Source organism: Lissotriton vulgaris, chromosome 12 (assembly GCF_964263255.1).
Source record: "Lissotriton vulgaris chromosome 12, aLisVul1.2, whole genome shotgun sequence".
NCBI lineage: Eukaryota > Metazoa > Chordata > Amphibia > Caudata > Salamandridae > Lissotriton > Lissotriton vulgaris.
In genome coordinates this window covers 487,642,080-487,670,033 of record NC_141700.1, presented here as the reverse complement: position 1 = coordinate 487,670,033, position 27,954 = coordinate 487,642,080, and the positions used below count along the sequence as shown (strand labels likewise).

General features: G+C 43.9%; 1 protein-coding gene across 1 annotated transcript in view; it reads right to left on the bottom strand.

Annotated features, from left to right (window-relative positions):
- The window catches only part of LOC147676817 (uncharacterized), a 184,590-nt gene that overhangs the window by 105,564 nt on the left and 51,072 nt on the right, over positions 1 to 27,954 (bottom strand). The window contains exon 2 of the mRNA XM_086945231.1: positions 2,875 to 2,926. Coding sequence (XP_086801357.1) covers positions 2,875 to 2,926 — 52 coding nt within the window. The remainder of the gene's footprint in view (positions 1 to 2,874; positions 2,927 to 27,954) is intronic.

Here is a 27,954-nt window from a genome sequence, read left to right as displayed (position 1 = left end):
ATCTTTAGTTAAGTTATCTTTGTATTTAAGTCCTTTGATTTTATAGATATCCTTTATGATTGCATCTTGGAATAAATCAATTTTGTTCCCTTGGGGTAGCTGTGGATAAAATTTGGATGGTACTTTCATCCCACTCAGGCCTGCTCCTTTTTGAGGAACCACGCCCGATTCCGAGATGATTTCCTCATCGTTGGTTATATCCAAATTTGTCACTGCCACCAACGTAGGTAAGTCTGCAGATGTTAATCCTTCTCCTCTAACAGTCATATCCATACGTGTCTTTTTTTTATTTTTTTTATTTTCAGCACAGTTTGCCATTTTTTCATTCTCTTCAAAGTGTTTGGCTAACTTGATTTTTCTGATGTATTTGTAGATATCTATTCTGGTTTGTCCCATATTTATAGATTCTGTGGGGCAAAAGTTTATTCCTCTTTTCAGTAAGAACGTTTCATTCTCACTGATGTTTCGGTTGGAGAGATTCAAAACTACTAGTTCTCCTTCCATTGTAGCATTCATTGGAACATTTATTTCTGTCTCTTCTGGCGCATGGCTCTTGTTTCTGTTCCCACTTTCTCTGAGCCATCTCCTTCTTTGGCCCCTTCTGATTGTTTTTTTGGGGGTGCTCCTGATCTGGGTCCCATCTGCGCCCTCGTCCTCTTCCTCTTGTTCCTGGACTCTGATTGTGTTCCCATAATCGCTGCTGGAGGACTAGCCTCATATCCCCTAAAAAATCCTTGCTTGTCTGGTTGGTACTTTCTGCTCCTTCGTCACTGGTCCCAGTTGATGTTAGTGAAGTCGCACTTGATGCACTTTGATAGCTCAGCCCTTTTCCTCCTTGATTTTTGAAAATGTCAAATTTCCTGACATATATATATATATATATATTTGTTTCTTTTGTATTCAAAGGTGCCTGAAGCTATTTCGGGAGGCACACGACAGTCCTCCTCCCTTCGGGCTTCACGTGCAGTACGCCTCCCCACATGGCAATTCTTCCTTTAGCCCAACGCGTTTCTGGGAATCTCACCCGTCGTCAGGGGCTTGCATTCAAAGACACTCGTGTTTGCACCATACTTCCGGATTAATTTAATAATACAGGTCCCTTGGTAGGCATGTATAGTACATCGCCATGCCATGATTTCAGGGACTTGTAGTCCGTTTTGGTGCAATGCAAAATTTCCACTTTCAAGTAAAGTCGAATGTCTTTGAAAATTAGTGCATTTTTAATCTGCCTACAGTAGGCTGGTGGTGGTTTGGCGCGCTGATTTCATCACGGGAGTCCTGTGCTCAAACTTCCTTTCTACTGCCATATACATGTCCATCCCCCTCTTCCACACCCCTAACAGGGGAGGTAGCGTCGCCCCCCAGGTGCAGGCCCCGTCTCGATTCACTACCACCAGTGCCAACAATGCAAAGATAAGCTGCGGGCGGCCCAGATCAACATCGCCAGGTATGCCCAATAGTATAAATTTGGGATCTAGGGGTAATGTTTCGCCCAATACTTTACTCAATTCTCCCAGTACGTGTACCCAGTATGTGTGGATGATGGGGCAGTCCCAGATAGTATGGGAAAAGTCCCCCTGTGCCTGTCTGCAGCTCAGGCAATGCGGTTCGCTGGCTCGGCCCATACGATGGAGTCAGGTCCTATCGTAGTACACTCTCTGCGATATTTATATTGGATAAGTCGAAGGCGAGATTTAATAGCCACTTCTTTGTGGTGCATCAGGGCCGCCTCCCAGTCAACTGATTTTAGCGCACCCAGGTTCTGTTCCCACGTTGCCCTCAGCTTCCCCAGTCTGTCTGGCATGTTATTATTCTGGGGCCTGTATGTTAGGAAGACTGCCTTGTGAGGTATCTGTTCCTGCAATAGGCACTCCTCCAACGGGGCATATGTAATTTCAATATTAATTATATTTTAGGTCTGGTATGCCAGTTACATCTGTCTGAAAGAGATCATGTAATAAAGAAACAAGAACAGTTTGATACGCTTTGGGTCAGCCCCTGTTCAACCACTGCTTGCTAAAAGTCTTGTTCATAATTTGATTCGACTCACAGAAAAACTTAGGATATGGAAGAAGGCCAGCCCGCTTCCCTAAAATGTTTTGTGGATTCAGGAATAGGAGCTAGTCCTTAATATCATGGCCAACAGACTATTTCCTTGGCTATAGTAGGCTTCTGTTAACAGACTGTGCTTACGTCTGCAGCCTTAACTATAGGCAGGTTACGACAGATCTCATCAGCAGGATGACTCCAAGCTCTAAAAGCACCAGTACGTCATTTGTTGTCTTCTTTTTTGTGGTTGCATCTTGATTTGAACTTCCTTCTGTATCAACCTTAAGTTTCATCCTCATCATTGTGTTTAAAGTCTGCAAGCCTCAAGAGAGGACTGGAGACTGACTAGAGTTTCAGACATTTACAATAGTTACTCTTCAGCTTACACTTACCAAGAACATTGGTGTTCTGATGACTCTGCCTTCTGGCCAACAGAATCCTCTAAACATTCAGAGACAGAAACTCCACTCCACACCTTTCACGTTTCACACATTCCAATACAGGAGAATTTTAGGAGCCCAAGACACAGCCCAACATAGGCAAAGCATGGAAGTTCAGGATAAAACAATCACTTAGATAGATTTTGCTTTCTGGTGTAGTCAGCGGTACATATAGATTGATAGTGGGGCAAAATAAATATGGGTTCTATGTGAATAATTTACCTTTTCGTACAATCTCAAAGAGTATTGACCTACACAGGAATTTGAAAGTAATTTCAGACATGTAATGTTTTTCTACAGAAATAAATCACTAGTTTTGCTTTCCTGTGCAAACAGTTCTAGAGATGTATCAAAAACAAAGAGGATTGGAGAGCAATACACCTACCTAGCTGAATCACCTTCAAGTTGGAATGCTTGGCCGCTAGTTCATTCAATGCCTAAAAAACATACAAGCAAGAAAAAGTTCATGTTTTAAAGACTAATAATTTCTGAACTGTATTTCTCTTTGCGCATTTTTTATGTTTTAGTTACCTGGCCACAACATTGATATTTTTGTTGTGTGAGCCTTCATCTGCCATTCAAAGAGTTTTTTTTATTTCAACAGAAAAATAATAAATCAAGGGAAAACAACCAAGGCTACTTAGAAGCGAGTTGAACTCAGGGACACAAGACTATTATTTAAAGGCACAGTTATTTAAATATGATGTTCACTTTTTGCAACATAAAACAATTTAAATTGGTCCTTTACTTATCTTTTTAACGCATATCCACCTAACATCTGCAACCTGTGTGCTTTAGTCATTGCAAGCTGTAAACTAATGTTAATTTGGCTTTTTCCTCACTCAATATATATTATGCTGTTTGCTATAATTGAGCATTTGCATTATCAATACATATTTCAATACAAAAGGAGCAGTACCCCCACTACTGAATCCAAACAGAATGTACATCATACATGTATCTCAAAGTAAAAACTTTTTAAAACACTCTTATATTTTCCCTTACCTAAATTAGAAATAGCGCCACTCTGGAGGCAATCTTGACAGTTTCAAGCCTAATACACCTAACAAGCATTTTCCATAATCCTTATAGCAGCTTGTTTAAAAGTAATTTCAAAGGTTTTTTTCCAGGCCTCGAGTACAGCTGTGCATGTCAGGAGTAATGTTGACAGTTTATCTTGCTGTTTAAGTACATGTGCAATTTAAACATGGTATGTTCTGTTTGACATTTGTCACTTTCAGGAAATCTACTAACAGGTAACTGTGCCTACAAGGGATTTCTTTTAGTGCACTTAGTTCAACAATTGATACACACAGCAATGCTAGTAAGTTCCAACCGGTAACCTACAGTTGAACAATCAATAATGCAATTAACTAATTTTTGTCAAAATAAATCTGTCAAAGATACTCTTGAATTTTTCAAAATACAAACTTTTATGATGAAAACTAGAAAGAGTACAAAAGACTAGAATAACACACAATGACCAAGGTTTACAAATGATTCGCAATTACTAATAACTCAGAGTGATTAATGTGAACATCTATTCCAAACAAAATATTTAAATGGAAAATGAGCCTGATCAATACAGAAATCACTTCCTTAAGGAAAATCAATCACTGAGGAAATAGATGAAGTTGTCGGCATTTCGGTCTTTTTGGTGTAAGCATCCTTTAGACCATCTTCAGAACGATGAGTTAAAAGTGTTGAACTACCCTTATGGGCATTCCATATGGAATTTTTAATCCTGGCTAAGTCTGTAAATAGTTAAAATCTTCCTGGTCACTGACTCCGGAAAGAAAGCTATTAAAGAGTTCTTGATTTAATATGTGTCCAAACGAATTGTCAGACTTTGTGTAAAGCAATCATCAGGGATTTGCTTGTATTCGGGCTCGCAACCGTCGAGCTCGAAATGGGGCACTGCTCCTCCGACATGCCGCAGTCCAGTCCTAAGCACATGCTTAATTATACAGCAATTCAATAAATAATAACAACACAGAATTTTTTTTCTTGGTCTTTGTCTTTAATTTTCATTATTTCTGTTCCCAGCCAACACACGTTTCGTCATCAGGGGAGGACCCCGCAACTTCTTCAGGGCTGTAAGTCTGACAGACTTTAACTTCTTGTCACACCTCTATGCCGGTTCTACTTCCGTCCCGGTCGTGTGAGAAAGGATCCAATGACATGTGCAGTTTCACACAATTAATGAATTCACCCGTAATCAGGGTTGATGATCCATAAATCTTCCACATTTTTTTTAGCTCCCTGGTAAAATGTGTGTCCACAAAATTCTCCTGTTAGCGAGTACACTTACAGTCTGGCTCACTTCGGCCATGTTTCCATGTATGTTTCTGTGAACTTCCGGGTCGACAAGTACCGGCACATATCTGACAAAATAATCCATGATAAGGAATTTATGACTCACCAGCTTATCTAGCATCAGCCCTGGTCCCTTGTAACCTACAAAGCTGTAAGACCGCGCCCACCCGTAACACAGAGCACAGTCGCTGATTGAACACAGCCAGGGTGCTATCAGCTTCAGCTCATGTTCTTCCCTAGGCTGTGTGTCAATCAGAGAGGGTGCACCTTTCCCAGATCACCACAGAGTGGTGTGCGATCAGCAATCCTCACTGATTACACTAGACCCTGTGATATGATAGGAAAGGCGTTTGGCTAGGAACTCCAATTATCTGAAGTCCGATGCAGAACGAGACCTTAAGGACATTAATGCAGCTGTTAATGCACAAAATAGGATACGACAACACACACAACTTATCTGCGAGCACAGACTAATCCTGTGCAGCACCAAAGGGCACATATACTAACCCCTGGAGGTGCTGGTGGCATCTCAAGGTGCACAGTCATGCAGTGGAATGAGAATGGATAAACACAATTTAGATGTGGAATCAGTGTTGCTCTGTTGATAATCATGTGCATGGACAGGTATGCCGAAGGACCCTGCCTCTGTGTCTCTCTCTGCAGTATGTTTGTAGGCATCACCACATTTTTTAAACTTTTCTAGAGGGGAGGACCCCTTTAAACCTCATTTCCCTTGAAATGCGCAGGCAAACAAATTCATGATTTGTTCTTGCGCCTCATCACTTTCAAAGATCACCAGCCGCCACTCATCAAATGACCCTGAGTTCAAAGAATGATATCAGATTCTGAGTAAGTACATGAATGAGGCTTAGGTGAATAGTTTTCTAATCTGCTTTGAATCCAGCACCACTGAAATTCTAGGACTGGTCAGCGCAGCTCGGCTGCACAGGTATATTCACTAGCCGAGAAAGGGAAAGACGTTAGATTTGAATTGCAAGCACTATAGCAGGCCAAGGGAAGGACCTCACCAATGGGGATATGGCTTCTTTTATGGTCACCAAATTTGCTGCTATAAGTAGACAGTCTTATTTCCACAGCGTTGCAAAATGCTTATACTCCTGCTGCTGGCATTTCCAACAAGGGCAGCTCTGGCACATTAGGATGTGGATGTCATGGCACAGTGCGGACATTGATACACGATTTCCCAGGTCCGTAATAGGGTTCAAAGTTTGATGTGTATAAGGCAACTAGTTAACTTGATCTTTTAGGTCATGCTTGGCTGTTGACATTACATTAGCTGTGTAGGTTCTTTTCAGTCCTTACAATGACATTTACATCATTCCAGTCATTATTAACCTTCTAGGGAATGGGTGACTTGAGGGTAAGGAAAGTAAACTCGTAGACAGGATAGTTCTCTGACAAAGCCATCCTGCCACTACTATAGGCCACAGCATGGAGGTTTCTCCCATTCAACATGGACCTGAGCCTGAGTTCAGCAAGACGCAGGAAAAGCGGACTAGTGTCTCCCGGGTAATGGCAGGTGCAGTGTACAGTAGGCTGGTCAGAAAAAATAGGTGCACCAGAGTTATCATTGAAGAGCTCTGCGCAGAAGAAATGATTTTCCTGAGAATCTTCACTATGCCGAATCAGGTGGGCCATAAATGTATTAATATGGGCCTGGAAAGATAAGTGCTGGTAAAATAACAGACATATTATGGGCAATGGAAAAAAGCTCAGCCAGTTACCCAGGAATGGAGGTCACCAGTTTGACAACCGAACGGAAGGATTTCAAAACATATACAGGCACATGCATCATTGTTGGCTTTTGCAATTCCTTAATTGCGATTTTTTAGGAATCACAATTATGGAATCGCAAAACCCTATGCATGTAGAAATCGCTTAAAAAATAGCAATTCATAAACATTCCTTAATTGCGACTCGCAATTTGCGATTCGCAATTAAGGAATACCTCCCCATTCATTCCTCTGGGCCTAGAGGCCCATAGGAATGAATGGGAAGACATTCTCAGTTTGCGAATCTCAATTAGAGAATCGCAAATTGAGAATGCAATTTCAAGGGTGCTAGGGTGTCAAAAGGACACCCTGTTGCACCCCTGAAATTGATCCATACACATATGTTGCACACACACATGCCCTAAGGGCATGTGTGTGCGCAACGTGCAACTTTGAAAAATGCACAAAAGTGCATTTTTCAAAGTTTTTGCAAATTACCATGAAGTCCAATTTCATGGTATTTTGCAACCCCAAATAGGGAATTCGCTGATTTTTTTACTTTCATGCATTGTATTTAAGGAATCGCAAAATGCGATTCCTTAAATGCAATCGCAATTTGAGAACTCGCAATTAATTGCGAATTCTCAAATTGCGAGGGCATTGACCCTTGATGCATCGCAAAAGCAAATTTTGCGATCGCAAACAGACGATTTTTGCAAATCGCACCGTTTGCGATCGCAAAAAGGCTTTGATGCATGTGCCTGTTAGACCTTAATCCTATCAGCATTTAGCCTCAAGGAATTGGCATCCATTCAATGGGCTACTGATGTTAAATACTGCTGAAATTGGTAATCTGACTACACTCTAGCCACAGAATAATCCGGTGTCATTGGCATGACTCAAACTGAAACCTGGAGGAGGCGATGAGATTAGCAAGTGGCATTACATATACACTGAACAAATTCTAAGACAGCAATGAGCCTTGGGGAACCCCGCAGGCCAGCTGTTGATAAGTAGAGTGGAGAAGAAGCAGGTGAAAAGCAGGTGACCTCATGCTCCAAAAAGATTTTACCAACCTAGCACTTTCTTCTGCAAACCTACAGCACTAACTCTGTCGAGGAGAAACTTGTATGAGATAATGTTAAAGGTCACCAACGGATCAAGGAGAATATGGGCCGCAGAGGCCCCAGTGTCAAACATCATGGGGTGGCACTGCAGGTGACCGTCAACGTGTCTCAGTGTTGATGACGATAGATTGAAATGTGTTGAGAAAAACATTATCTTCAATGTAACATGGCAACTGGGGGTTAACATAGCTTTCCATGATTTTGGCCTTTGCTTGAAGAAAGGATATAGGTGAATAATTAGCCAAAGTGAGCAGATCCATAGACGGTTTCTTAAGGATTGGGTTGACAGATGCAATTTTACAAACATAGGGGACCTGACCTAGTCCAAAAGAATAATTGCGGATGGAGGCAAGTCCAGCAGCCACTAGAGGGACTATAATCTAGAGACATTCAGCAGGACATGCCTGTGCTAATGGAGGTAAGATTAGAAAAAATAAAATCCATAGTTACAGGACAGAATTCCAACCAGGGTGATGAAATACGTATAGAGGGATTTGGGGGAGTCATTGAATCAGCATTAGATTTAGTGGTGGAAGAGGTCCAAAAGGACGAGAGGAAATGCACAATCTTATTCATGAAAAATATTGGCTAGTTCTGAGCATACATTTTGTGAAGCAATGATGGGAGAGGTGAGTGTTCAGGAATAGCCACAGATGTATAAATTGCAAACACCTCTTTTGTTGTGTCTTTGCATCCTTGGTCCTTTTTTGATATAATTTTGTACGAGTATTCTTAATTGGGCCTGTATAATTCCTGAGCTTGTTTGTAGCTCTGTTTCTGTCCTAAATTGTAGTTGAGCCGCCATAATCTTCCAAATATTTTGTATTTCCTCTTTGCTGAGGTCAAATCAAATGTGGATCAAGGGGCATGTGGAGTGGAGAAATGAGAAGAAAAAGATCTGCTATGTAGCATTAGATCGGATGCATTGGTTATCTACTTACTGAAACTGTCTACATATCATAGGAGATGTGATTCCTCCTTGTGTTTGCTTTGTACAGGCTAAATTAACAGGGTATGCCCAGAGTGGGTCCCTTGCTCACTTTACCACTGGATTCAAGCTAGCCTGACTGATGAACGGTGTTACCCAGAAACCGGCTTTCCAGTTCAGGGAAGACTTGCTTGGCAGTTTGGGCTGGACTGTTCCCATGACGCACATGGTCAAGACTGATTTGCATATAGCTGGGTCTGAACAGAGGTGGCGTAGTGAGCTATAGAGCGATGGTGGATTCAACCCAGATCTGTGCTGGGGGTGAGTGTCTGAAAAGTTTCAGCACTCCGTCCATCATCTCCTTGTGTTTGCTGTAGTCGGGAGACCCCTTGGAGTCCACAAAACCTTTTCAGGCTTCGGTTTAAAAAAAATTAATTATATCAAAATTAAAATCAATAAAATATATACAAATAAAAAAGAAATTTTGAAAATGTGAAAAAGTTTCCACATTTGATTGTGGAATAAACTAAATATTCCAGTATTTGGGAGTGTGTTTGGTGTACACATCTTTTTGTATTTTTGTGTATTATTCTGAAAGTCCAATCGTAGAAATTGGGCTGTAGGTCCCCTGCCTCCAAAATGATTGACCCGCTGTTGTAGAGGATGCCTTTGTTTTTTAGTTTTGCATCTCTTAGAAATAATAGCAATAAAACTTGCCTGATGGTCAGTCCATGTTAATTTTAAAATGAAAAGGATATCAACTAGATCCTCAGTAGAGTATATTTGATCAAGAGTACAACCACCTGAGTGGGTAGATCCTTTGACACATTAAGCTTAATCAAAGGCTGCACAGATATTCAACAAATCTAATGCAGCCTTATCTGTATACCTGTCCTCACGAAGAATACAATTCCAAGTAAAATGTAATTACTAGCATCGAAAATGTGCTGAGGAAATAGCTTCTTGAATCGTTGAAATAAAGGAGGTAGACTAGCACAATCTTGATTGACGCATTTGGATTAATCAGAATGTTAATGGAAATATATTCTGTATTGGATAATGTATTATTATCCACTGTGAGACAGTTAATTGTTTCTTATATATGACCACTAGGCCTTTCTCATAGTGCAGTGTACAAAGAGATGCTTAAAGATGATAACCAGGAGAATAGACAAAGCAAGGTCTAGTGCAAACTCTTCTTTGATCCAAGTTTCATTTATAAATGCTCCATGCACAGTGGAGTCTGACCCAGTGCAACAGAAGAATTACAGATGGAGGCAAGTCCGGGAGTCACCACAGGTATCATAGTCCTGACACATTTAGCAGGACAGGGGTGAAGAGAGGCACCTGAGTTAATAGAGTTAAGGTTAGAAAAAAAAGAATCCATAGTTACTCGACAAAATTCCAACCAACATGACTAAATACACGTAGATGGTGTTGGACAAGTCATAGAAACAGCTGTTGGGTCAGTGTTGGAAGCTGTCGAAAAGGACCCTAGGATGCAATTCAATTCAATTCAAAGAAGTCTTTATTTTGATAAATATATCATAAAAGACTTTACATTAAAAAACTACACAAATTTAAAAAACATAACAGTATCAGTGGCACGGCATTCCTACCAGATAAATGAGTCTACAAGTTATTCCATACAATAAGTTAATATTATTTAAAAAAAACAACAAGATATAAAAACTTATGCAAAAAATTACGTTTTTTAAAAAAGGATCCGAGGTCAATAATCAATTAGCATCACAGACATGATAATACACAGAATTTGAATAAAAACCATTTTAGTTCTGGCATAGCTTTCTCCTCCGAATTGCCCACATCAAATGTAAAAATTTTGCAAAAGCAATTACAATACTTTCTGAGCACTCAGTTTGAAAGATCCTTAAGGCCTCTGCCCCAGTAGTAATGCCCTTCAACAAAGATATTGGCTTCAACCACTTATACCGAGGATGTTTGTACTCAGGGCAGATAAACAGAATATGGGCTGTACTTTCCGGCTGAGTAGGACAGAATGGACATGATGTATTATTTTTAGCTTGCCATTTGCCGGTGAAGGAATTGACAGGAAGGGTGCCCACCCGGTATTGGTGGTACCGTTTCCGGTATTCGGGAATTGAGATAATATCCCAATAGCCCTCATAGGCAGATTCATGTTTAAGCTCAAGGAAGTTTCTTGTAAGTGATGGGCCAATACAAGTTCTAAAGTTTCGCATTGACACCATTGACCAATAAAGCTCCCTGAAGACCTTTCGAGGTGGGAAGGGATTAACAGTAGGGTTCTCCCACAATTAACTCAGGCCCATAGCATTGTAGACAGCCCTAACCTCTCTCAACCATGGGATTCTGTTGGCTGTATCTGTGTCTTGAACTTCGAGGAGGGCCTGGACATACTGGGAGAGTTCCGGTGTGACCCAGAGCCTCCTCCAATAAGCCACTGGTCTAAAGCGAGCCACATCCTCTAGTCGTTGGCAGCCCAGATAATAGTAAAGGGGCAGAAGTGGCGTAGATGGCGGTAGACCAACTAATCCCCTCACAAACTTATTTTGAGAGTTCGTCAGTTGTGCAGTGTTACTAAACCCCCATAGTCCAGCCCCATAAAGTATAGATGCGCTTATTTTGGTGAAACAGATTTTAATCGCTGGGGCAGTAGGTTTAGTAGCCAAAAGGCGCAGTTGCCTTATTAATGCACCTACTAACTGGGCGTGTTTGGTAGCCAACTGGTTGATATGTGGTTTCCATTCTAACCTGGAACCCAATGTGATACCAAGGTAGGAGAAGAGTTGAGTTTGTTCGAGGAGTTCACAATTCATGGTAACCCTCCCTCTCAAAAGCTTTTGCTTGTGCATGACCATACATTTTGACTTGGTCACATTAATGGTAAGGCCATAATCTTTGCAGAACACTTCAAAGCGCCAAATAGCCTTCTGTAGACCGTGCTGCGTTTTAGATATTAAGAGAGTGTCATCTGCAAACAGACCCTAGGATGCACAATCTTTTCATGAAAATTATTGGTTAGCTCTGAGCATAACGCTAGTGATCTAATGAAGGGAGAGGCAAGAGTTTCAGAATTAGCAAAAAATGTATGAAGTGCAAAAACCTCTTTTGTGGGCTCTTTTTCAAGCCTGATCCTTTCTTGATAGAATTTTGTATGAGCATTCATGAGAAGTGTTTTATCATTCTTGAGCTAGTTTTATAAATCTGTTTATCTCCCAAATAATAGTTGAGCCACCTTAATCTTTCAAATCTTTTGCATCTCCTCTTGGCTGAGGTCAAATCAATTGTGTACCAAGGGGCAGATGGGGAGGAGCAATGCAAAGTGAAAGATTTAATAAGTAGTATTAGATATAATGCACTGGCAATCTACTTATTGAAGTTTCATATATATGACCGCCTTGCTTACATTACTCATGGCGCAGTGTATAATTAGATGTTTTAAGACAATAGCCAAAGCAAGGTCCAGTGCAGACTCTTCTTTGATCCACGTATCAGTTATAAATGTTACATCCGCACAGGAGTCTTCAAGAGATCTCTAAGCTCATTTCCATGCTTCACCGGGGAGGGAGCATTTAGTGGTAAACAAGCAATGCTTGCATTAGTATTCCTACCTAGCTACTGCCCATTAAACTGGCCATGTGTGGTTTAAACACGCCAAGGGGCATATTAGCAAGAAAAGTATGCCTGCTTTTTCAGAATATATCGCCGAAAAAGCAGCGATTTTTCTATGGCACTATTAACAAGGACTTGCTAACAAGCACTAGTGCATGGTACCTTCAGTTAGCAGCCGTTTTTGGACACTATATATTTATCGCTCATGAAATGCAAAGTGGGCCTTCTTTCACACAACTCCATGACAAACACTCGCTAAGACAGCTTTGGGATATTAACAAGGCAGCACCGGACCGGTGATGCGAGAATAAAAGCCACGCTAAGTAAGTATGGGAGAAATTTGAGAATTTCCGCAAATTCGCGCAAAATCGAATTCGCAAGCCGCAAAATCTGCAAATTCGTGCGAATTTGCGGATTTTTGTTTTTTTGCATGTTCCCTGGGTTTTTTGCGTGTTCGCGTTTTTTTTGCGTGTTCGCGGGGCTTTTTGCGTGTTTGCGGGCCCCTTGCATGGCGAAGTTACCCATGCGGGCGTGTATGGGCACAGCACCCTCTGGTTCACCACTGCCACCCTCTGGTTTATCACTGCCACCCTCTGGTTCACCACTGCCACCCTCTGGTTCACCACTGTCACCCTCTGGTTCAGCACTGCGACTCTCTGGTTCACCCCTGCCACCTCTGGTTCAGAACTGTCACCCTCTGGTTCACCACTGCCACCCTCTGGTTCACGACTGCCACCCTCTGGTTCATCACAGCACCTCTGGTTCACTACTGCCACCCTCTGGTTAACCACTGTCACCCTCTGGTTCAGCACTGCCACCCTCTGGTTCACTACTGCCACCCTCTGGTTCACCCCTGCCACCCTCTGGTTCACCACTGCCACCCTCTGGTTCATCACAGCACCCTCTGGTTCACCCCTGCCACCCTCCGGTACAGCACTGTCACCCTCTGGTTCACCACTGCCACCCTCTGGTTCATGGCTGCCACCCTCTGGTTCATCACAGCACCTCTGGTTCACCCCTGCCACCCTCTGGTTCAGCACTGCCACCCTCTGGTTCACCCCTGCCACCCTCTGGTTCATCACTGTCACCCTCTGGTTCATCACTAGCCACCCTCTGGTTCACCACTCCCACCCTCTACCGAGACCTTTTGTGACACAGCGGCAGCACAAAAGATGCGCCATGGTACTGGGTATTAACAACGTGACGCATCTAAGAGATGCGTCACGTTGTAAAGCCCTGCGCCATCAGGAGGCGTTCCGGCACAGGGGAGGGCGTTCCTGCGCAAGAACGCCTCCTAAAAGTGGCTGAGTGAAATCTACAAGAATTCACTCAGTCACTTTTAGGCCAATGCTGCGTCAAAACTCTGCACCTGCTTGAAGCAGGCGCAAGGCTTGATGCAGTATTGGGGAGATAGGGTCCCCTAGAGCATTGCTGGAGCTGCGATTCAAGCGTGACACAGCTCCAGCAATGCGCTGCTTTTACGGCACAGATGCGTGACGCATCTGTGCCGTTTTTGCCACATGGTGCGCTGCATTGTAAATGCGGCGCACCATGGGTGGCGGAGCTGCGGCGCACAATAACTGGCGCATCCCTAAGGATGCGCCAGTTATTGTAAATCTGCCCCTATACATTTAGCCAATGAGGGAGCACTTACTGATTAAACAGTAGAAAGTACTCCAGTTGAGTAGAGGTATTGCACAAAAAGGTGGCATCTTCGTGGACAAACACGCAGGGCGGGATTCATTCTGCCCCCTGTGAGACTCGTTTTTTGTGCCCTTCCGCCCTCTGTTAGACTCATTTTTCCCTTGTTTTTCTGCCCTTCTGCCCTCTGTTAGACTCGTTTTTTGTGCCCTTCTGCCCTCTGTTAGACTTGTTTTTCCCTTGTTTTTCTGCCCTTCTGTCCTCTGTTAGACTGGTTTTTTGTTCCCTCTGCCCTCTGTTAGAATCGTTTTTCCCTGGTTTTTCTGCCCTTCTGCCCTGTTAGACTGCTTTTTGTGCCTTTCTGCCCTCTGCACCACCACAGCACCACTCAGCGCCACCACAGCATCACTCGGCGCCACCACAGCATCACTCAGTGCCACCACATTATCACTCAGCACCACCACAGCACCACTCAGCACCACCACAGCATCACTCAGCACCACCACAGCATCACTCAGCACCACCACAGCACCAATCAGCACCACCCCAGGGTCACTCAGCACCATCCCAGTATCACTCAGCACAACCACAGCACCACTCAGCATCACCACAGCACCACTCAGCACCACCACAGCATCAATCTGCGCAACCATTCAACAACAACTGAAATGAAATGAAATGAAAATGGAATTTATAAAGCGCAAAATAGCTGCCCGGAGGCGTCCTAGCGCTGAAAAACTAACAGGTGTTACCCATGGGGCTGAGTCCAGGGAGGGTTACTTATTTATTGAACAGGAAGGTTTTTAAATTTTTCCTAAAGGAGGTAAGGTCAGGGTTGGACCTAAGGTGGAAGGGAAGACTGTTCCATAATTTGGCCGCATTCAGGGAAAAAGAGCGACCTCCTGATCTGGATCTTTTAACCATTGGTACTACCGCTAGTAAAGCATTTGTGGATCGAAGTAGTCTGCTGGGAAAGTAGGGAGTAATTAGGGGGCGACTAATCAGTGGTCCGGTTTCCCAGAAAGATTGATGGGCAACACAAAGGGATTTGAAGCTGATCCTGTCTTTCACCGGAAGCCAGTGTAATTTTTTCAGTCCAGCCTTCACAGAGGTCCTGCGTGGGAGTTGGAGCAGGGTTCGGGCCGCACAGTTCTGGATTACCTGCAACTTTTTAAGTGTGGAGTCAGGGGTCCCAAGGTAGAGCGCATTTCCAAAGTCCAGCCTGGCTAGTATCAGTCCCTGGACCACGATTTGTCTGGCCTCAAACGGTAGTAATGGAAGGATTTTTTTCAGCATTCTAATGAGGCCAAAACAGGTAGCAGATAATACAGTGGCCTGATGATTGAATGTTAGGGACTTATCTAACCAGATTCCCAGGCTCTTGATGGTATCTCTGGGGACTGGAGGGGTGCCCAGGCATGATGGCCAGATTTGATTAATCGAGGGAGGTGCTAGATGTCCCATCATCATGACCTCTGTCTTGTCTCCATTAAGTTTGAGACAAGACATGGTCATCCATCGATTAATCTCGCTCAGACATTTGGGCAGGTCCACTGTACCTCCAGGGTCTCCAGCCGGCGTGAGGGAGACCACCAGCTGGGTGTCGTCCGCGTAGGTAACGATCTTAATACCATACGGACGGACGACCCCGGCCAGTGGTCTCATGTAGACGTTAAACAACGTCGGACTCAATGAGGAGCCCTGCGGAACTCCACAGTTCAAGGGCTTGCTTGAGGAGATAGTTGCTCCCTCAAAGACCTGAAATTGCCTGCTGGACAGAAAAGAGCGGATCCACTCCAGTGCACCTCCTTGTATCCCAATTTCCCTGAGGCGCTGCAACAAGATAATGTGATTTACAGTGTCAAAAGCGGCACTGAGATCGAGGAGGACGACTGCCACCGATCCTCCCCGATCCAAGATGCCCCTAGTTTCCTCTAAGACCGCCAGGAGAGCCGACTCCGTCCCATGCTTGGGGCGGAAGCCAGTCTGCGAGCGATCAAGGAGATTGTTTTCCTCAAGGAACTTGGTCAAAAGGCCATTGATGTATTTTTCCAATAACTTGCTGGCCCATGGGAGCAAGGAGATAGGGCGATAATTGCTAAAATTGGTGATACTAATATTCGGTTTTTTAGCAAGTGCTTTTACCCTCGCTTCCTTCCACTTAGGAGGGACTATGTTGGTGGAGATGGAGGCATTAAGTACTTTTAACATGACCGGTAGGATGACCTGACTGACAGTCCTTAGGAATTTAGGAGGGGCCGAATCACTGGGGGAGCCCGATTTTACCTGGGTCATTAGGCTAGCTAATAGGTCCTGCTGTAGTAATGGGAAATTCTCCAAAATTGGCGTTTTATTTTCTGCTGCTACATAGTCAGAAAAGCTGGCAGTGGCTGCCTGATTCTGTGAGTGTATGGCTGGAAAAGTAGAATAGATACTATCTATTTTGTTAAAGAAGTAGTCTGCCAACTCGTTGCAACGAGTTTGTAAGTCCTCACTATTTATTGGCGGCTGGGGAAGTACAGTAAGGTGTTTTACTATACTATATATTTCCCTTGAATTGGACCTAGCATCATTAATCTTTTGTGCGTAATGCTGGGATTGAGCTTTTCTAATCTCAAGCTTATAGTTCCTGATGGAGTTTCTATATGCTATTTTATCGGACTCTGTATATCCCAGACGCCATTTTCTTTCCAGCCTTTTGCACTTGCGTTTTTCCTCCCTAAGCTCTGTAGTGTACCAAGGTGCAGACGTCCTAGATCTTTTGGTGTGAGATTTTACTACAGGAAGAATAGTGTTCAAAGACTGAGTGATCCAACTGTTCAAGGTGTTGTTTGCTTCTGTAGGGTCAGTAGTGATTGAAGGGATTGTGGCTTGGAGTTCACGAGCAACTGGTTCCAATATGTTCTCTCAATGTTTCAAACTTTATTACAAATGTCACAAAAAGATGTTAATATTTCACTTCTATTCTTGGATTTTTGTCACAATAAAATACACTGAACATAATCTTCACAAAAGTTATTTACAAAAGTTTAAGCTATTGCCATTATAAATTAAAATAAAAATTTTATTTAAGTATTAATTATTTTTAAAAAAGCCATTGTAATTTGTAATATCAATACAGCTAAGTCACGTAAATACAAAACATGTTGCATTACAAATGCTATAGGTGTCACATTTGCGAAAGGTTATAACTATTGGCATTGTAAATGACAAAGCTATTAATTTAGCTATTTTCAAAACCAACACATAAATAAAAAAAATTGTCATTTACAAGACCAATAGCTCAAACTTTCCTAATGCGAGACCTATTGCATTGCAAATGCTTGTTTTTATATCAGTCAGTGCTTCCTGTTGAGGTTTAATTTTCGTGACAGGCGCCTCATTGCCTACTTGTAACTATTCTCTGACCTGCTTCAAGGGTCAGAGCAGGGTCAGAGAATAGTTGCAAGTAGGCAACGAGGCGCCAGGAAGCACTTACAGGCTTACAGCAGCAGGTGCCCAAGTTGAAGTTAATTTCTTTGTAACCCTTTTGTAAAAGGTTACAAAAAATTAGCTTCAACTTTTGCACCTGCTGCTGTAACCCTGTAAGTGCTTGGCTGAAAATTCGTCCCGGCTGATTCGCGGATTTTACTGCGATTTAGCAAATTTTACCACGATTTCGCGAGAGCAAATTCCGCCAGCGGAACAAATTTTGAGCCCATGCTTAACGCTAAGACCGCTTTATCGCAGTTTTAACTCCAGCTAAAAATACGACTTAGCCTTGCAATCCACATCCCATATAAAAGATGGCTAAGTCCAAACCTGCCTATTAGCAAGGTTTTCAGTGTCGCAGGAAATGTATTGCTAGTTTTCTCATGATAAAGCATGTTCTCACAGCTATGGCTGGATTTCATATCGCCTTGGAGCAAATCGTTGTTAATACTGCGCTACCAGGGCGATGAAATCCAGAGATAGCCGTCTATAATAAATAACGCGCTAAGCGCGCATTGCGATAATTATCGCTGTCTGTTGATAATATGCCTCCAAGGACCTCGGAAGAGATTGTGAACTAATAGGTTCTCTGCTACAAAGAGATCAATTACGAAGAGCTAACATAAGGTGTCTGCTTAACTAAGTGAGGCAGACTGAGTAGGCTCCTGGGCAAGAAAGGGGCGCAGACCGGCAAAGGCTGGCACAGATAGCCTTACCTGGTGCATCCCTGCTGCCATCGGCCTTAAACAGAGCAAATATGACCGAGACATTCAGGAGATAGCAGAAGGGGAGGTCATGCATTACCAATTTGGTACATCTAGATGGGATCACTTACAACAGGAAAAATAGCTGCCGCTCTCTCCATAAATAGCGCAAACCGGAATGCAAGCAGGAAAAGGTGTATATCCAAACAAACAGAATACACTAAAAAAGACTGCACACCAAGGATGAAAAAGTGAATCAAATAAATCACTGCCGGAGATACTGAGGAAAATAAGGGTGAAGGCAAAGGATGGAATGTGCCACGAGACCCACTGGATCTTGAAAATCTTGTAAAGACATAGAAAGATTGGGACATCATTTTTCACAGTAAGGTGTTACTTTCATATTATGTGGCATTAGATAAAAGTCACCCCAGTGTTTATTTTCCAAGTCAATCCCTATCACAATATTCAACCAGAAGCGTCAGCAAATATTCTTCAAAATAATCCTTCTTAGTGCATCTAATTTACAAAAATACTGTTTAGTATTGCTGATCAATGTTTTTTCTCTCCACATCCCAATTTACGGCACACTTCAAGTTACTCAGGCGATTTCCTGATTTCATTCCCTGTGCTTCCCTCCGGTCAGTTATTGTCGTGTTGTGCGAATGTTTGCAAGCGTGGACACACACACACACTTTCTATCTCTCTTGCTCTCTCTTTTTTCTTACTTGCAGTTGTTAAATATTTTTTGGAGTTGCACCAAAGATCTTAATTTTCTCTTTCTATAACTCTCTTAACATCCACCCAGATGCATCCATTAATTCAGTTTCAAATACTCCTTCTTAGGCCCAATTAGCAGACTATGGGTCAATTCTGATACGTGGTACCGCCTGTTAACCACACATATGGGATCATATGTTTTCTGGCAAATACCGGACCAACAGGTTAAACCTGCCAAGATTTACTGGGGAAAAAATATCTGATTTACACTGGGACATGAAGATTTTTAGGAAAAAGCACCAAAATCCATGTTATTCCCCAAAAACTTGTAAGAAGTGCTATTTCCAGCACCCAATAAATCTAGACCGTTGCAGCAACAGATTTTATCAGGTGTGATTAATATCCACTAAATATCACAGTTTAATTCCGGGTACTTGCAATGGGGGTCAAACTGTGATGCACATTCACGTTGTTTCTTGATGCTTACCACCGCCCGCTTACTTCTTTCCACCTCTTCCCAATTCATGTAACACTACAAGTTTCCTTGGCATTTTCCAATGTCATCACCTGTACCTCGTTGCTGATGGCAAACTTTGTGCTGGTGTGTGGATGTATGCAACATCTTCGTGCAAGCGCAAACACATCCGCCACCCGGCAATCCACGCCCCTGTCTCTTGGTCTTTGGATCTTCCTTTGGCCATAACTAGCCTTCGATCCTGCACTGCTTAGTTTGAATAAGCATGGGCCATGGGCAATCAGTCCTATTATATGTGACAAGAAGGACACACACACACATACCTTGCAACGCACATCAGCAGTGATGACCTCAGAAATCTATTTTCACATAGGACAAAAGCTTGAGTTGACAAACCTCTGTGTTTACCACAAAGACCTCTTAAATGGAGCCAAGAGTGGAGGTTCAGCTGTGACTTGATTTGATTTTTAATTTTTATATAGCGCTCAAATGCCCTGAGGCATCTTGGCACTGCTGCCATGCCAATCAGAGGAGAAATAGTTCAAAAGTATGATGAAACTTAATCAATTAAAGAGCCAGGTCTTTATTGAATTTAATCGTGTGATTGTCAACTTGAACATAAAGCATCAAAAGAGCGCCCTATCGTCAGTGGGGAACACTGAAGTGACTGAACTTCAGGACCAGACACGCGCTAGTCCTTGTCTTCTTTCTATGTCATAGAAATATAACGACAACTTCCTCTGCTTCAACCTTTATCTAATATGGAAACAATTACAGCTATATATTGAAGGCAAGAGGACCTTCGATATAGCCAGCCTTTGATTAGTTAGATTTCTGCGGCTTTAACCCCTTCGCTGCTAGGCCTTTTCCCCTCCTGTGCTAAGCCCTTTTTTGGCGATTTGGGGTAGTGCGCGCTTAGGCCCTTGTAACTTTTTGACCACATAAGGTATCCACGCCAAATTTGCGTCCTTTTCTTCCAACATCATGTGGATTCTAAAGGCGCCCAGGGTTTGTGGATTACCTTGGAGGGGTCCCAGAAATTAACCAAAATATAGTGATTTTTTTGTTTTTTTCAGAAAAATGGGAAAAACGGGCTGCAAATGAAAGCCTCTGGGTTTTTCCCTGAAAATGTTATCAAAAAAGGGTTTGTGGGGCTGAAATCTCCATTTTCTCAGCTTTTAGGAAATGACAGTCTTTTGTCAGAGAACCGACATTTTTCACACAGTTTTGGCATTTTTCTGGGACAGAGCCTATTTTTGCTATTTTTAGAGCTTTCCACCTCCTTCCAGTTAATGGTAGAAATGAGTTTGAAAGCAATAAAGGATCCTAGAAAGCTGTACATTTTCAAAAAGTAGACAAAATTCTGAATTCAGAAAGGGATCATTTGTCTAAATCCATGAAGGTTTCTTTATAGAAACTAACAGTTAAATATTGGAATAATTGAAAATTTGTTGAAAAAAACAGCCTTTTGTCTCAACGTTTTCACCTATAACGTTTTTCTAGTTTTGACAGCTCTTAGAAAGCAATATACCGTTACATCCGTTAGACCTTCCTGGTTGTGGGGATATATAGGACTTGTAGTTTCACCAAGAACCCGACGAGCCCAGATCCAAAAACTGAGCAGCAACTTGCAATGGTATTTTTTCATTTACTGGGTATAGAGCACTTTGTCTTGGAAAATGTATACATGGAAAAATCTGTATGAAAGACACCTATGTATTTCTGAATTGGGTACAAAATATAGAGTTCAGAAACAGTATATTATTGCTAATTTTCAAAATTGGGAATACTCATACTAGCATGAGAATTATTGGTCATTTTTCAAAATTATTTTTTTTTTACACAATGTCTTTCATTGAAAGGGAGAAATGCGCAAAAGCTCAATTGGTAATAACAGTTGATTTACAAATCTGAATTACCCCAAGTCTCCCGATAAAAACGGTACCTCACTTGTGTGGGTCGCCCTTGTGCCTGCGACAGGAAACGGCGCAAAATGCAAAGTGGTGACACCTAAATTTTGCAGTTACAAATTGACCCTTTTTTAGCAAAGTGCCTACCTGTAGTTTTTGCACCCTAACTCTGCCGGCACCTAGGGAAACCTAGCAAACCTATACATTTTTAGGTCGAGGTATATCCGGTTTTGCCGAAGGCAAAACCGGATGTAAAGAGATCTTATGCTGTGTAGTAGGGCAGTTTAGACCCGCCTCTTAGCTCCGTTCGCTTTCATTGGCTGGCTTCCTAAACAGAGGCCAGCCATTGGAAGAGAAGTGAGTCATTCCAAACAAGCCCCGTCTTTTTCGGATTTGGGGGCGTCATTTTTGCTGTTCTTTAGCTCGTGACGTTGTCCGTCACTCAGGACAGCAAAACACGCCCCCAAATCCGAAAATGGCCGTGCGTTTCTCCAAGGCATTTTCTCCTTGCCTCGGAGAAACGTGGTGGTGTTTTTGGAGCTGCTCGCCTCCCTAGAAGCTGCTCGGCTTCGCTCCTCTCCTCCCTTCCCTCTGCCCTCCTCGTCGCGCTCTCGCCTCCCTCCCCCCCACCCCCCCCACCCCCGCCACCCCCGCAGCTCTCCTCCGTCGTGCTAAAAATCACATCGGACCGCATTTGGTCCACTTCTTCACTCCTCCCTAGGAGCTGCTCGGCTCCGCTCGCCTCCTCCCTTACGGCGGATGGGGCTTCCGCCCAGCGCCTCGGAGCCGAGCTGCTGTCTTTACCGCCCACACGCAACACAAGGAGAAGCAAATTGCTCCTGCCGCTTCCTTGCACACACGCTGTGCTGATTCAGAGGCTATCGGCTCTTGCCGCTTTTCCACCCACAAGCGGTGCAGAGGACCCGGCACTCCCCCCGCCCACACACTGCCAAGGCTGTATCTCTAGCAGCCAGTCTGGGGACCCGTGCTGCTGCCCGCTCCCGTGCTCTCCCCGCTGCTCCCCAGCGTGCAGATGCCAGATAGGATCTCAGTCCCCTGCAGTTTCCTCGGTTGACGACGAAAACAAGAGCCGCTTCCTCTGCTCTGGCGCGGACACGGGCAGTCAGATAAGTTTTCTTTAAATTTATTTTTTAACCCCCGCACGAGTCTCCCCCCCCCCCCACCCCCGCGAGTATTGTGTGGGTGAAATTAAGTCCTTCAGATAGTTAATCTGGGACAAGAAGATGGGAAGTGGATAGCATTACCCTGGAAGACCTGTTCCGTTAAATCATGTGACATGGAAGACTGATGCACCGCAATGTAGGTACATGGTTTTTTGTGTCAGAAAGTAAACGGGGTAATAGAAACAATCTGTTTGCATTGAACATGTATGCCTGCTGAGTTTATACAGAAGCAACCTGGGGCGAGAGGGAGGAGTATGGGGTGCCTATCGTGCTTATTTTGTGTATTGATTGAGGTGTAAACCTTTGCTGCACTTGGCCATTTACAATCTACTGTTGGAGATTTACGTATATTTGGATTGCAATATAACCCAGCTGGTCATTAGTTGCATTAATATGTAATTGATCGCTAATCTCGAGCTGTTTTAACTCGGACAGTTACGTGCTCATTACTTCACTGTAACCCTCAAACTTTCACCTTATGTCCGTGGTATTCATTTATAGTATTTGTCAGTCCAGCTCTGGCACGGACACGGGCAGTCAGGTAAGTTTTCTCTAAAAAAAAATGTAACCCCCCGCGCGAGTCCCCCTCTCACCTCTCCCCTCCCCCGCGAGTATTGTGTGTGTGAAATTAACTCCTTCAGATAGGTAATCTGGGACAAGAAGATGGGAAGTGGATAGCATTACCCTGGAAGACCTGTTCCGTTAAATCATGTGACATGGAAGACTGATTATGTTTTTGTATGGACAGTGCATGTGTTTTTCTGGCATGCAGATTGTTGTGTGCTAGTCTGCAGTGCTTTATATTAGGTCTGTCGTCCTAATTGTGACAAAAAGGTAGTGGTGAATATTTTTTTCATCTAGTATACTTCAAGGATTTGTAATTTCACTACTGTGTAATTATAAATGACTATTATCCCCATATATTCATGCCCTGATGTTTACAATCTGTGTATTACGATTCAATTGTGGGATCCTTCAGCTCACTGTGATTAGGTGTGCGAAATGTTACGTTTCTCCTCTGTGTCATCATTGTAAGGACCCTTTAATTCAGTAACTTTTAATTTTTGTCTTCTTTAATGTAATGTATTTAAACATGTATCCTAAGAATGAAAATGTTTTTATGACCTGACTTGTCATGTGCTTTTGTTACAAAAACAAACCCAGTCTGTGTTCCTTGCACGGTTTTCCAGTTCAGGAAGAGGTAATGACACCTGCCTGTTAATTTTTCAGAGACTTCCTGACGCCTTGTGGGCTACATGTAGTGCAACTGTTTTCGGAGTCCTGTTGCAGGAATTTGTGCCATGAAGCATGCCTGTAGGTGGCACCAGCAACCTGCCTTTAAAAGTTGTGCTTCAACCTTAAAACATAAAAAAAGTGATGCCATAAATGCACAGTACAAATCCGGCGAAATAAATGTGGTGCTTCACTTCCGAAAAAATATCTAATTTCTTTAGAGGGCTTCGTACTATTCAAAATTGCTTTTATAATGGAAGTTTTTATGTTACTTTTTAAGTTCTGCTTGCGATTCCACAGAGATTGTTTCATTGCAACGGAGGCCTCAGAAGTAGTATGTGGGGATTAAGTATACTACCATCGGATGTAATGCAGATGTGGTTGATTGAAAAAAAATGTTCTTGGGTCTGATTTTGCTTACGCACATTAAACGCAGATATAAATATGTTTTAACCTTCCTATTGGTTTCTGAAAGAGAAACCGCCTAATGTACAGTTTAGATGTATTGGATTGTTTTGAATGGTTATCTGTAGTCTTCAGATCTCAAATGTATTCAGCGTTGTTTTTGCCTCTTTGCTTATAAAGCAGCCAAACAATTGTCTGCCACACTTTAAACAGCTTTTTGGAATCCATGACCAGTGTTGGTATGTAGATTCAGTGATTCCACGTACAACCAAGGGGTCGCCCACAGTCAGACTACAGCCAAGTTAACTGAATTGTTTACAGTGAGACCAGCATCTGATTAGTGTGCTAATCAAACCACAGTCTCTATTACTAGAGTACTTTTAGGTTAGAAGGTGATGGACCGGATCGACTCCTCTTTCCTTCCCTATGATACCTGCACTTTTTAATTTGTTATACCTTCAGTTTAATACATGCTCCAATATATGATCTATATGAAAGAAAAAGGTGATGAAATGAAAGGACTCCCATGCATTGCACTTGATACATTTTTAGAAGTTTAGAAGTTATTTTGAAACCTATTCATGTGCTATTGGCAATGTAAATGACAATGTCATTTATTTGTTTTGTAGGTGGCTCTATGTGTGGGTGGCTCTGTCTGTGTGAGGGTGGCTCTGTGTAGGGTATAGCTATTGGCATTGTAAATGACAATGCCATTTATTTAACGATTAAGCTATTGGCAATGTAAATGACAATGCCATTTATTGATGATTTAAAAAAAAAAAGAAAAGAAATGTCATAAGCAGTGCCAAAAGCTCTACCTTTAATGATGCCGAGACCATTGCATTGTAAATGCTTGTTGAAAAGTAGACACCCAGGGGAATTCAGGATGGGGTGACTTGACTGCCTACCACCAGGTCTTGTTACCCAGAATCCCTTGCAAACCTACGAATTTGACCAGAAAAACACATTTTCCTCACATTTCTGTGGAGGAAAGTTCTGGAATCTGCTTGGATCAACAAATTTCCACCCACCCAGTGTTCCCCCAGGTCTCCCGAAAACAATGGTACCTCACTTGCGAGGGTAGGCATAGTGGCTGCAACACGAAACAGCGCAAAACGCAACGTGGTCGCACCTCAATTTCCCAGTGAAATCTTGCGCTCTTTGGACAAAGAGACTACCTTTTGTTTTTGAGCCCTAGCTCTGCCAGCACCTAGGGAAACCTAGCAAACCTATACATTTTTGAAAAGTAGACACCCAGGGGAATTCAGGATGGGGTGACTCACCTGCCTACCCCCAGGTTTTGTTACCCAGAATACCTTACAAAGCTAGGATTTTGACAAAATAAACACATTTTCCTCACATTTCAGTGGTGGAAAGTTCTGGAATCTGCGTGGATCTAGAAATTTCCACCCACCCAGCGTTCCCCCAGGTCTCCCAAAAAAAATGGTACCTCACTTGCGTGAGTAGGCATAGTGGCCGCGAAATGAAACAGCGCAAAAAACAACATGGTCGCACCTCAATTTCCCAGTAAAATTTTGCACTTTTTGGACAAAAAGACTACCTTTTGTTTTTGTGCCCTAGCTCTGCCAGCACTTAAGGAAACCTAGCAAACCTATAAATTTTTGAAAAGTAGACACCCAGGGGAATTTAGGATGGGGTGACTCTTCTGCCTACCCTCAGGTTTTGTTACCCAGAATCCCTTGCAAAGCTAAGAATTTGACAAAAAAAACACATTTTCCTCACATTTCTGTGGTGGAAAGTTTTGGAATCTGCGTGGATCAACAAATTTCTACTCACCCAGCGTTCCCCCAGGTCTCCAGAGAAAAATGGTACCTCACTTGCGTGGGTAGGCATAGTGGCTGCGACACGAAACAGCGCAAAACGCAACGTGGTTGCACCTCAATTTCCCAGTGAAATCTTGTGCTTTTTGGACAAAGAGACTACCTTTTCTTTTTGAGTCCTAGCTCTGCCAGCACCTAGGGAAACCTAGCAAACAACAGGCTCACTTACTGACGCTTTTTTGCCATCGGGCATTGCCGTGAGGGGAACGGCCGAGAGCAGCAGAGCGGGGAGGCGTCCCGCGATACAGGACCACACTTCCCAGCATTCCTCGGCGACCGGCGCGCCCGTGACGCGCAGTGAGCGCCGGAGGCGCTGAATAAACGCTGACCCCCCGGGAGCCCAGTGGGGGAACAACAGGCTCACTTACTGACGCTTTTTTGCCATCGGGCATTGCCGTGAGGGGAACGGCCGAGAGCAGCAGAGCGGGGAGGCGTCCCGCGATACAGGACCACACTTCCCAGCATTCCTCGGCGACCGGCGCGCCCGTGACGCGCAGTGAGCGCCGGAGGCGCTGAATAAACGCTGACCCCCCGGGAGCCCAGTGGGGGAACAACAGGCTCACTTACTGACGCTTTTTTGCCATCGGGCATTGCCGTGAGGGGAACGGCCGAGAGCAGCAGAGCGGGGAGGCGTCCCGCGATACAGGACCACACTTCCCAGCATTCCTCGGCGACCGGCGCGCCCGTGACGCGCAGTGAGCGCCGGAGGCGCTGAATAAACGCTGACCCCCCGGGAGCCCAGTGGGGGAACAACAGGCTCACTTACTGACGCTTTTTTGCCATCGGGCATTGCCGTGAGGGGAACGGCCGAGAGCAGCAGAGCGGGGAGGCGTCCCGCGATACAGGACCACACTTCCCAGCATTCCTCGGCGACCGGCGCGCCCGTGACGCGCAGTGAGCGCCGGAGGCGCTGAATAAACGCTGACCCCCCGGGAGCCCAGTGGGGGAACAACAGGCTCACTTACTGACGCTTTTTTGCCATCGGGCATTGCCGTGAGGGGAACGGCCGAGAGCAGCAGAGCGGGGAGGCGTCCCGCGATACAGGACCACACTTCCCAGCATTCCTCGGCGACCGGCGCGCCCGTGACGCGCAGTGAGCGCCGGAGGCGCTGAATAAACGCTGACCCCCCGGGAGCCCAGTGGGGGAACAACAGGCTCACTTACTGACGCTTTTTTGCCATCGGGCATTGCCGTGAGGGGAACGGCCGAGAGCAGCAGAGCGGGGAGGCGTCCCGCGATACAGGACCACACTTCCCAGCATTCCTCGGCGACCGGCGCGCCCGTGACGCGCAGTGAGCGCCGGAGGCGCTGAATAAACGCTGACACCCCCTCTCGCCCCGCGAGTCGCGCGCGGGAGCAACCGGGTGAAGCCCGGGACAAGGGCGGGGCCATCTGTGGCCATCAGGGGCCAGAAGAGGCCGGGCAGGGCCACCCCCTTTGGCCTGAACTGTGAGTACTATTGAAGGACAAATCCTGTACAAGCTACTGTTGCCCCATAAAGTTTTATTTGACTTATAAGGATTATTGTCACTGAAACCCCTGTCATGTCTATCCAAAGTACATTACCGGATAACTACTTACTGAAAGTGGTGTCTAAAATCAATAGTGACAGGAGGAAGTCATTGGGAAAAAGTACTATTGTTGATCCTCCTCCTGCTGCTGTAACTATTGTAGCTAATCCTGTAAATCTTAACAATATTGTTCATGAGACGGCCGCACCGGTGGAACTTGACAACAGCACCACTAGTATTAATGTCGAAGTAACCAATATAATTGACCAGTCTACAATGGGGGAGGAAGACCAGGGCAACAATCATGAGGGGACACCTCAGCAATTTGGGAGGGCATCTAAATTCATGCGTGCCTGCAGAAAACAAATTCCTAAGAGAAATAGTCATATCTCTAGAAAGAAAAAGGACACTACTCAAGTGGAAAACATTAATGATTTAGTATCTGTGAACCTTGATAATTATGTTTCTCTGAAGCCAGATCAAATTGACTCCTTAACAAGTGTTATCTTAAGTAAACTTAGCGTGATTATTGATCCACTGATAACCAAGATAGGAGACCTCCAGGAGGAAGTAATCAGATTAAGGGGCACGGTGGGTAACCGCGTAGACAACATGGAAAAGTCCCTAGCTGACATTAAACAGTCTATTGGC